This window comes from Erpetoichthys calabaricus, chromosome 2, assembly GCF_900747795.2.
Source record: "Erpetoichthys calabaricus chromosome 2, fErpCal1.3, whole genome shotgun sequence".
In the NCBI taxonomy this organism is placed as follows: Eukaryota; Metazoa; Chordata; class Cladistia; order Polypteriformes; family Polypteridae; genus Erpetoichthys; species Erpetoichthys calabaricus.
Genome location: NC_041395.2, coordinates 177,840,918 through 177,853,146, shown reverse-complemented (window position 1 = coordinate 177,853,146; position 12,229 = coordinate 177,840,918). Strand labels below are relative to the sequence as shown.

Sequence of the window (12,229 nt, the reverse complement as noted above, 5' to 3'; positions counted from 1 at the left end):
TAGTAAAAAGATAGATTTTACATGTTGTCGAAGATGAGCTTTAAACATGATTTTTGTACAGTGTGTATTTTTATATGTAAATTAGTGACACTTTTAACATTAGTAACAATGAGACAATTAGCAGTGGCAGTAGCCCATATGCAGGGTGTTTTAAGTACTATAATTTTAAATTGTTAAATTCAACAGTTCTTGTCATCTTTAAAAAAAAAATTTTTCTTAACACATATTTTATGATGTTAGTGACACTCTGATATACATTGTCCAACATGTCCAAAATGATACTCCACAAATGATTTTCCAGAAAGCATCCTCATTGTGTAACTAACCCAGAATTATGGTAGGTTTATTACAAAAACTCTAATGTAACTATTGTATTGGGTGGAGGTTTACATATACTTATTGTCAGAGAGATTGTTATGCAGACTAAAAAACAAAAATCCGTCAGGGTTAATGAGATAGTGTTAGGATGAAAGCATTAAACTATTGCAAAGCAATGCAATTACCTCAGTGTAATGCTAAGCATTAGTTCTGATGATCAAAAAGCTTTTGTTCCCATGTTATCATACCTCCTTAAGTTCAGCATCCTGGCAGCATCTCAGATAAGGCATTAATTGACCCTGGATAGTTATGTCTGCCAGTCTGTAGACGCACAAACTTGGGACACTTAACACTTCCTAATGCAGGTCCAGTTTTGAGGTACTGATCAACTTTACGTGCATTTCTTTATGATTTGGGAGAGAAACTGATGCATTTGGGGTGGCATGGTGGCACAGTGGGTAGCGCTGCTGCCTCACAGCTAGGAGACCCGGGTTCGCTTCCCGGGTCCTCCCTGCGTGGAGTTTGCATGTTCTCCCCGTGTCTGCTTGGGTTTTCTCTGGGTGTTCTGGTTTCCTCCCACAGTCCAAAGACATACAGGTTAGGTGCATTGGCGATTCTAAATTATCCCTAGTGTGTGGGAGTGTGTGTGTGTGTGTGTGTGCGCGCGCCCTGCGGTGGGCTGGCACCCTGCAAACCCCCGTGACCCTGTAGTTAGGATATAGCAGGTTGGATAATGGATGGATGGATGATGTATTTGGTGAAAACCTTCACCTATATGAGGGCAATGTGTAAGAGAGTGCTTGGTTTGTGATTTGAACCTGTGACTTTGAATCAGTGAGACTGAAAAGTATAGATTCTGTAGTTATCTAGGAGAGTTCACAGTTTACACAATGTTGCTCATAAATGTTCCAGACAGTCCTAAGCTAAGAGTCAGTGATTGACAGCTTGGTACTAATTCCTTACCTAGGTATGTAGAACAAATAGTTTCAGAATGGACAGTATATCAGAAAAGTCAATTAGATTACTGTTAGCTGTTTAGTTGGGATAGGGTGCAGATCAGAAAAACCTGGCACACCTAAATTAGTAACAAAGATGTTCTGGGATATCCTGCCAGAGGTCATTGTTTATGATGAGTTCAGCAACATATAGTCTAAGTAGACCTTGTACAATACTTCAGTAATAAAGGCGGCTACCAGGAGATCTAGCGAAAAGCTGCTTGCAATAATAATAACCCTGGGTGAGAAGCTGAAATGTTCAGTGTTAGTAGGTAGCAGGTGGGCCCTTCGGTTTACCTTAAGGCAGTACTGGGAGGTATACCGGTTCATACCGAAAACAGTTTTTTATTTTTGTTATGATATGGATTTTTCTTATACCGCAATACCGGTTTAAATAGCCTAAACAACGTTCGGAACGTGGCGCAGCGGGAAACTGTTTAAGGGGGGACCTTTTTCACTGCTACACCACTAAACATGCATGCAATGGAGTACATGCGTTAGTGGAGGTATTGTGCCATGAAAATGGACAGAGAACATTCTGAAACTGAAGCTGTAGCAGACGATAAAGTTGAACATGATGACACAGAAGAACTTTTGCTGAAAAAGGGAGTCATGTCTGTTGTCTGGAGATATTTTGGTTTTAAAAGGTCGGATGTGGACCATTATTATTTTAAAATGTGTGACTGCTGTTTTTATAGTACTGGATAATACTGCAAGCCAAGTAGACTTGTGTTTTTTTTTTTTTCCCCCCCCCAATACTTGTGTATTGTGTAATGTACCTGGGTACTGTGTAATAGTGTGACAATGCCGGTCCCCTAGAGACTCCCTCTTCCCACATGGGAGTCTGTTGAGCCAACACCGTTGATAGTGATGACCGAGATGAGCTGCTAAATCTCATTTGAAGCCAGGGGATGGTGGAAAGTGCTCAAGTGCTTTTATTAAAAACAGTCAAAATAAAACCAAGTATCCATTGTGCAGTGTTTAAAAAAAAAAATACAGTACCCAAATAAATAGCAAATCATAAAACCAGTGAAATGTGGGGATAAAATCCATAATAAATAAATCCGTTAAAATAGACATTTAAAATGCAGTCTCTCTCTCTCCTCACCCGATCGCAGCCCACTACCTTCTGTCTCTCCGGCTCACCCATCACTGGTGTTGCTGGCAGAGCCTCTGCAGCACAAACTCCTTTCTGCCGACCCCAGGCTTGGCTGCCACCGTACTGCGCAGCCAGACCGTCCGAGGTCAGCACACCTCCCGTCTTCCTTCACACTCACTCAGTCGCTCCTCTGATCCATTGGGATGCGTTTGTAGTCGATGCTCCATGGCTCACGGCAGAGAACTTGAGAACACAGCAGATTGTGGGCTGTTTTAAAAAATAAAAAAACGGCTAAAGACTTTTTTATTTAGGAAAGCATACTAACAAGAATGCCACTGTTTATTGTTGTTTTATCTCTATTTTAATCTTGTTTTGTCTTTGTTAAATATTTTTATGTAGCACTTTGAGATTTACTACTAATGTAAAGTGCCTTTATAAATAAAATGTATTATTATTATTATTGTTATTGCCTTACATCTCGCTCGCCGCACTCTACATGCTTAATAAGTGGTGCGAACCAGCCCCTAGAGCGCCTCAGCCTGCGCTCCCTCACAGAGCCCCAGCTCGTGCTGCCTTCTCCTTCCTGGTGTCTGGTTTGTCTCCCATGACTGCCTTTTCCCTTCTTTAACCTCCTTCTGTTCTATCTTTTTTTTTTCCTTCCCCCTATCCTGCTGGCCCATAAATATACGTCTCTGTGGATGCAGCACCTTAATCACACTCCTTAGGAAGCTGATGAAGCAATTGAGAGCGATTGCCCCAATTGCCTGTTCAGCTCCCCACGGTCGTATAATCGCACCCACGGAGACGGACATGGCTAACTGGATTTAAAAACTGCCCATATTTTTTTTTGAAGCCGCAAGTTGCAGTTTTATTATTTATGTATATAGCTTGGCTTGAAGCAAGGTCCATATTAATGCAATTTGCAATATTGTAGTTCAGTTGGTAAAGATGTCATCACCAAGTTGTACTTGTTTTATTTTATTTTAATTTGGTGAATACTGTGTAATGCACCTGGGCTTTTGAAGTCTTGGAAGTAATAGTATTATTAGTGGAAGTTGCACTATTATTTATTTTATTGTTATTATTTATTAGTTTAAATATTATGCAGTTTAATGACGGTAAAGTGGTTTAAAAAGTCACTTTAACGTGTCAGTGGACAGAGATTGTTAACATTAACAGAAAGTGTAGTTGGTTTACAAAAAATATTAACTATTTATTCCTTTTCTAAGACATGTTCAGTGCAATATAACTTTTGACAAGCACCTCTGAATATTTTTCAAAGTCTAAACGCCTCTTTGGATGGTTGAAAATATGTTGTTAAAATTGTAGTTTAAGTTATTTTTTGTTCAATAAAATGGTTCTATATTTTGACTGCATCTGTCATGCAATGTGATTCCTTCTCTTCATTAGTGCCACACCCTTGAAAACTATCATTTTATGGGGCCATGCAAACCTGTATTAATACTTGTGTGCACATTAAAATGTTTTTTGTACAATTGTCATGACAGTGGAATAGGTTATTCTTAGCCAGTAATTGCAGTGGAAAATGTGGTTAACATCCACTCATGCATGGGGGAAAAAATTATCGTCAAATACAGTGAAACTGGTATAATTTTGAAAAATACTGTGATATAGAATTTTGGTCATACCGCCCAGCACTAGCTTAAGGTAATAATAGCAAGCTAAAAAGACAGGAGGAACTGCCAAACTGAAGGACTGCTTATAGGAGGAATTTGCTGAAGCCATGGAGAAACAATTTAGGGGCCATATTTAAACACATTCTATATGACAAGCTGGAGAGGTGGTAGGGGGAAATAATTTACCAGGCAATTTTTAATTACGTTTTTGCAAATGTCCCCCTTGATTTATGAGCAATGTCATATGGGAGCTCTTTGAGAAATTTGTGAATGGATGTTCATCGGCTTTTGAGTTTTCATTTATAGTAAAACCTTAATTGCTATCTGATGTTGTCAGTGAAGCACTTAAGGATACCCATCCAAGGAATAAATACATCATGAAACTGCTAAATAACAACACCTATTCATGTAATAAAAAATGAACTTGCTTTGATAATTGAAAATATAAGTATGTGGTTATTTTAATAATAAAGGAGTACTCTTCTGAGCTTATAGTAAGCAAAGTGCAGCCACTCAAAATGAAATAACTGCTACACTTGGTCTTGGATGCCAATGCCCTATAGGCAGAAGGACTTCAATCCACTTAATATAAGTTGCTTGTGCTTCCAAGTTTGGGATCTATTCATTTTTTTTTTATTTTTTTTGGCAGGTTGCGTTTGGCGAAGATGAACGATGAGATGCGTGAAGCTGAAGGACTCTATGGACAACCAGGTCAATATTCTACCAACAACCATACTGAAATGCAGTATAAAAAGTGCATACAGGAATTCATAAGCCTGCAGCTAGAAGAGTCTTAGCTTTATTTTCAGGGAATAGTTTAATATTTCTTTGAGCTACTGTAGTTAAGGTCTAAACATTAGTTTAATGAGAAGTAAATCTCTACAGTAGACTCTCTTGAAAATTATATTTTCTGCCAAACTGTCAGATTTGCTATTTCATGCACACACACAAGCATAGGCACATTTAGGTGTACAATAAAGTGGTGAATTGAAAGAAGGAGAAACTATGAGGCTCTCACTTGTACTCCTAAGATAAAAGCATTAAAGGGCACAGTGCAATATCTACTGGTTTGTCAGGGTCAGGCGTATGAGGAATAAAAGACCCAACCAGGAAAACAAAAAATGATTCCTGATAGTAGCAACCAATTGTGAGTGAAGTGAAGCTAAATATACTGTGGTTAATGAAATAAGTTGGCATTCGTATTTAATTGACAAAAAAAATCATTCGAATTGAAGTGTAAGAGAATTGGTCATGGACAAAACTGGCATGCCTGCTAAATTTTGGAAACATAAGATAGGAATCTATGACAGGCTGATGAACTAAGAAAATTATGAACACATCTACAGAAATCCATTGTTGACATGATGATGTCTAATGAAATTATTTGCACAACTGAGTATGAGTTAGATAACAATTTAACAGCAATATTATATTTACATGTTTTAGTAACATGTATATGTGCATTAGGGTAGAAAAAACAAAACAATTATATAAAATATGCATTTCAACAAATATATAATAATTATTATACATAAATCCTACCTAAGGGGCAGCACGGCGGCACAGTTGTAGCACTGCTGCCTCGCAGTAACGAGACCTGGGTTTGCTTCCTGGTCTTCCCTGCGTGGAGTTTGCATGTTCTCCCCGTGTCTGCGTGGGTTTCCTTCTGGGTACTCCGATTTCCTCCCACAGTCCAAAGACATGCAGGTAAGGTGCATTCGCCATCCTAAATTGTCCCTGGTGTGTGTGCCCTGCGGTGGGTTGGTGCCCTGCTCGGGTTTGTTTCCTGCCCTGTGTTGGCTGAGATTGGCTCCAGCAGACTCCCGTGACCCTGTAGTTCGGATATAGCAGGTTGGATAATGGATGGATGGATGAAATCCTACCGAAAATGAGTTTATTCATTCCAAGTGGAAGAATTTAGAGCTTACTTTACGTTAGATAGTTTTCACCAAGTTCAAGTGCAACTCTAACCTTTCATCTCATTCTTTGGAAATGTTCAGTTTTTGACAGTGGCACCTAGATGTTTCTTGACAACATCTGGATCAGTCAGGCTGTGCCATTAAGTGTCAGGCTTCCCCTACTTTCATTATGCCAAGCAGTAATTCTTTCTTGCTTTCCACGGCATCAGAGTTCATCACTTGAGTTATTTGGTGAATCTGATTATGCAGCTAGTCTCCTGTCCTGATAAGAAGTGTGGGTATCCGATTGGCATCCTTTTAAATCGTATAACAAGTAAACTTTGGCAACAGCATTTCACATAAAGTGGTGCAAGTTAAAATGTAGCCTTTCAAAAACATTTTTCAGTCTTTCAAAGGTTCTTATTTATAAGCAAAAGAAATTTATTGCTCATTATACAGTATTAGTGTGGGAAGCAGGGGAGTTTAATGCATCATAGAAGTGGCGCCATTCTTGGTCTTGCCAACAAAGTTTTGTATAGAAAAAGAGCAGTAGGTGTCTACGTGCTGAACATTAAACACATTATTCATTATGAATGATGATATTGAACAGGGCTGACTGAAGGTCTGAGGTCTCATGAGGTCTTGTACATAATAGAGGAGGAAGAAGAGAACTGAGACTGGAAGATGTTTGTGTGTGTGCGTGTAGAAACTGTAAATGCAAATCTGCATAGTAAAATGACACCAAAGTATTCAGGTCACTCTATAGCAATGCAAACAAATGAATCTGTCAAAAGCCAGAATCCCATCATCCATGTGTTAGTTCAGCATAAAAACATTCTTCCGTCTTTTTTTTGGGAGAGGGGGCAGAATAATAGGGTTTCTCAGCAGTGAGTGCAAAAGGAAAAGATTCAGAGTTATTTGAAGTAAGCTGTATGTCTGACTTTGTTAAACTTTTACTGAAGATCACTAAACCGAGCCATTCATTTTTAAGACTGCAGATTATTCTTTAAAAAGGATTTTTTAAATAAAATACTAATGATGGGTGAATGTTAGTCGTTTTCAGTTCAGGAACATACTGACTGACTCACTTTTGGCATCTGACTGTTAATCAGCAGTATAACCTATAAATTGTCACCCTTTCAAAAACAAAAATTCCCGGCCCTGATATACAATCTGCTGGCTGGTTAGGAAGTGGTAGGGGTTGTGTGCATTTCTTTGAAGTCCCTCAAGGTGTTCTTCTTTGCACAATATGCTCATAGAAGATACAGCTGCTATCTTGTAATAAATAACCAAACTGGTTTAAACCAGCTGGGCAGCTTCTTGAAGGAGATGCTTCTCATAGGGCCTAAGGAGAGGCCTCATTTTGCCAAGACTCTTACTGAGGCCCTTTTAGGTGTGGCTTTTTTGGGGGGGGTGGGGGGCTCTTTTTTTCATGACTGCTTTTGCATATTTACGTATTTAAAAATTTTAAGACTTTAGTGTTTCTTATTAATTTCAGAATTTAGGGAGGAGATGAGTTTTATATGTTTCTATATTTTCTTACCAATTTTATAAGAAATGTCAAAGAACACCCCAAAGCTCTTTACATGGGTGGTAAGCCACTGTAATCCGAACACGGGTGGCTTAAGACAGTTGACTCCTATCTCCATTGTCCGACATACAGCTTTCCACTAAACTGCCCCTCAAAGTGTACCATTAAGACAGTTTCTGACTTGAGATGTGTTGTTTTGTGGTGTATTAATGATGTTACGGCCAGGTACAATATAGTTGGGGTGTGCAAGTTTGGTTTTAAATGTGTTCATCCCTGTGCCCACTGTGTGTGACTGTACCATCCTGGGCAGCCCACTTCAGCAGAGCCTGTTCAAATTTGTACACTGTCTCCCTCACGTTTGTGCCTTTTCTGTTCTCAGATTGGTTCTTTGAGTTGCAAACTCCAGTCTGACTGTATTTTTGTATATAAATCCTGCACTTTAAATATAAATTGTTAGCAAAATATAATGCTGACTTGTGCTTTTTTCACCCCCACCTTCTCTGCCTGTCTCTGCACCTCCTTGTTTTACTTGGTAACATTGTGAACACAGACTATCCTGCCTGGTGCTTATGTTCTTTGCTCAGTCATATGCAAAGTGTGCATAGCTAAACAAGTGCTCTTGGTAGCTTATGAGCAGATTTGCACCCATGCTACAGTCAAAGTCTTTAGGACCTTTTCTTCCTTATTCCACAGTTTGTAGTTACTGCGTTTTAGGTGTTTCATTCGGGGTCCAGTAGAAGCTCAAGAGATAAGAGCAATCCTAAAAACAAGCACATCTCTCCTCCACCCTGCTTTGGTTTTTAAAACAGAGACAGAAAGATGTACTTGAAGGACAGGAGAGAGTGCCGCAACCTCCACATAAACATTACCCAATTATTTTGTGTCACAAAAGAGTATGGGAAGAACCCCAGGGTGCTGCAGTATCAAAGAAATTAGAAATGCGGCTGTCTTGCCGGGGGCTAAACACAAGACTTTTACTTTCAGTAGCATGCAGACGTGTTGCCATAAGGTTGCAGTAGCTGATATAACAGTGTCAACCCTGTGCCAGACTCCACTTTAAAGGTGCTACACACTTTCACCTTCACAGTGCCATCACCGAATTAGAGGTCAGGGAAGGACAAGATTGGAAATCTTAACATTTTGAGACAAAAGAAGCACTTAAACTAAGGGTTTCTTGAATTTTTATCAGACGATGTGATGTTTTCTCTTTATCTGAAGCACCATATACACTGTGCTTCCTCTGGGGTTTCTTCCCCTTCCAAGTTTTAACAATAAAGTGGCCTTGACTTTATTTTAAATTATGCTATAGCACATCCATATAGTCTGATGTGAGATTTAATAGGCTTTGTCTGCTCTTTGGCCCGAAGTTTGTTGCATCTAAACTAAGCGCAATTCATTTTATAGACTTTTTTCCATTACTTGCCACACAGAGAGAGAGAGAGACTGTAGTGCAAGATGATAAAATCTAAAACCAGTTTGGTTTCCATTGCTGATCAAAAAACAGAAGGCACCATCACAGGGCAAACAACATTACCAAACAATATCAAATATCAAAAAGAAAGATTGAACAGTGCAATAAAAAATGCAGAAAATAAGGGAGCTGGGTCAGTGGTCATGAAACTGTATTGTATGTGCGCATGCGATGCGTGTTCATACCCATGTGGGCAAATGTCTTTCTGCTTGTTGAACTAACTCTCGCATCTCTCCTCTAATTCTTTTTGCACAATGGCTCCACTTAACGCTTTCTATCCCTCTGTGGAGCTGCTCTGATGCCTCATCAGGTATGGCTGCTTTTCCTCTTGCAATTTCTTTCTTTCATTTTTTGTTTATTTGCTCCTAGACTCTGCCTATATTCTATGCTGATTATTAAAAAACACAGATGTTTCCTGCCTGTTCCATTGCTTTCTCAGTACTTAGATCCATAGCTCAGTTCTCTGTTTTAATGCCTATTTTTTCTTCCCCCTATCCATTGTAGGTGATGAAACATACCAGGATATTTTCCGAGATTTTTCCCAAATGGCTTCCAATGAACCAGAAAAACTTAATCGTCTCCAGCTGTCAGATTCACCGAGGCTGTGAAGCTTGCACTTCTTATATGCGTTTTCTTAACCTTAATGACACGTGGCCCATCTTCAGATTAAAAAAAAAAACAAAAAAACAGCAGCAGCTCACCAGGTGAACCACTTTGGACTGAGAAGGCTGATTCTTTTACTCTGCTGTGCTGGTTTCTGGTTACTGTCATATTTATGCTAATAATTTACAATACAAAATCCCTTTTGGTATGTTTAATGTTACATAGGCCAGTCCTAAAGGGTAATGGGGGACTAAAGATAGGTGCCCTGGCTCCAAGTATTCAGCCACTGTGTGTGTGTGTGTGTGTGTGTGTGTGTGTGTGTGTGTGTGTGTGTGTCTTTTGCTACATACATTTCCCTGTTTGCTTGTGTGCCACTATGTCAGTGCCTCCATGTTTGTTTGTGTATGTGTGCTTTGCAATGCTCCAGCTTGGGATGAGGTGCCGTTTTCACTAAAATATTGGGCAGGCCCTTTGTGTTTTAGTGTGTGAGGGAGCCTTGTTCTGTTGTTGGTGTCAAGTGGGTCAGGTCGACAGTGGCAGAATTCTGTTTGTTGTTTTTCTGTTGAGTGCAACATGAGAATTTGTGCAGCAATTGTCAACGAAATGCTGATTCACAAAAGTAGAAAGAATGAAGAAAGAAGCAACAATGGAAGAGGAGGAGGAGGAGAATGCTGCCTCCTGTGTCTGCAGTGGTGATTCTGAACTACAGTACAAACTGATTTGTGCCCTCTGATTCATGCCACAAGCAGTGGAATCCATCTGTGTGGAAGGAGAGTTGATTGTCCACTACACTGTTGGCTTTAACTGCTTGGCATTTGTTGAGGTTGAAGGCTTCAGATGCATTCCTTAACACTTAAGAAACTGGTGGGGAGTTTATAATAAAATCAACAAAAGAATAAACATGAAGGATGTAAAAGGAGAGGCTTAATGAAGATACTGTTAATGGTAAGCCCTTGAGTTACTTGGCCCTCTCTGTTAGAGAGCTGCTTTTATACATCGAGGCGCCTTCAGCACTTCACTTGTTTATGACAGAAGTGTTTCAAAACAGTGCCAGCCAGGGTGCTCTGTGACACCCTAAGACCCCAGGTAGGAGGGCTGCCATTTTCATTCATATTTTGTAATCCCTGCTGAATGTAAAATATGTAAGTATTGTATATATCAATAGAATTATTGCTTTTAGAATATGTTTAATAAAATTATTCTGGTACTGAAGTTGATGACAAATTTCTATCAAATATGTTTGTTCATTTTTTTTCCATCTAAATGTCCTGGTGAATGTGTGCACTAGGCAGTGTTGCCAATTTCCATTTTTGCCTCAGTCTGGTTCTCAGCTGGCACATAGCCAGTGTATTCTGGACATGCATAGACACATAAAGGGCCGCAGCACCACTTTTTTTTCCCAGGTGACCTGGGAGTCTGAATCTAAATGGTCATTTCTGTTGAAACCATTCATATAATGTAAATATTTAATTAGTGGTGTCTTTTTACCTCACTGTCACTTTAATTATTAAGCCACTGTGCCTATCTCTAAGCTTCAGCGTCCTGGGCCTATCACACTTTGTATTTGTCCAATATTTTTTTTTCATCCAAGGTCAGGATATGTTATAACAGTTGATGGATCATGGAGGGAGGCAAAGGTGCCAGCTGAACCAGCAACATTGATGTTTACAGTCACACATGTTGCCAGTACACTGTAGCACCAACCTGACCAGTTTTAACCTTTCTTAACATAGTGCTGTTTCTTTGTTTCATGATTTAAAGTGGACATTATAGTTACTATTGACCACTTCCTCAGATTCAAGTTTAAGCTTAAGCCTGGCCACTGGTTTTGCAGAGTTCACAAATCTACATGTCCTTTGCAATTTCTATAGGTAATTCAGTTACTTCCTAAATTTCAAAGACAAAGTGGCATCCTGTCTGGGCCTGGCCCTTTATAACCATTGGTTTAGCAAATAAAGGTAATACATGTTCAGAGGCAAAAACCAGAATTTGGTGTGACTATCTGTGATGGTGGTGTGTACTCACCCCATAGGCTTTATTTACTAAATCCATTTATTTATAAATAGATGAATTACCATGAGCCATTTGCTAACAATTAATTAATTAGTGTTAAGGAATACTAAGTGGGAGTTACTCCTCATTCTGTGGTACACAGTCCTGTGCTTCAAAGACTGGTCTCTGTCAAGCTACAGTACGAAGAGCTCAAAAACACCTGTGTTCTGTAAATATGCCAACAAGCTGTTCCATCTAATTTACTACACCTGCTTATTTCTGTCATGGCCACTGGCTATTGTGGAGTTCTTTGTACCTCACCATGGCAGAAACAAAGACCTGAAGTTGATTAAAGGCAGAAATTGCACCTACCCAGCCAAAACAAAAAAAATCCCTGAGCATATACGGCGCCGGGACCAACTTTGGGCGTCACTCTTGTCTGTGTTCTCTTCACTTTCTGTAAATTTGCCAAACGAACGTGCAGTACCAAAAGTGTACGCTCGAGGACCCTCTTTGCTTTCGTTCTGCATGCCGACGCGCTTTTAACAGACTCACTTTATTTAGCAGTCAGATGTCTACTTTTTATAGCACTTAGTCTGGCGTATTCTGTGCATATCCTTTTAGGGTTATTATTCTCCCAATGTTGTTCTCTGTAACGTATCTCAATGGCAAACCATTACATCGT

The 12,229-nt window shown here is 39.5% G+C and overlaps 1 protein-coding gene across 2 annotated transcripts in view; it reads left to right on the top strand.

The window, feature by feature from the left end:
* Positions 1–9,609, top strand: part of LOC114646581 (arf-GAP with coiled-coil, ANK repeat and PH domain-containing protein 2-like) — a 201,266-nt gene extending 191,657 nt beyond the window's left edge. For both annotated transcript variants that reach the window (XM_051923649.1, XM_028794841.2), the window contains 2 exons: positions 4,699–4,760; positions 9,454–9,609. In XM_051923649.1, coding sequence (XP_051779609.1) covers positions 4,699–4,760; positions 9,454–9,557 — 166 coding nt within the window. In that variant the 3' untranslated portion in view covers positions 9,558–9,609. The remainder of the gene's footprint in view (positions 1–4,698; positions 4,761–9,453) is intronic.
* The last annotated feature ends 2,620 nt before the right edge of the window (positions 9,610–12,229 follow it).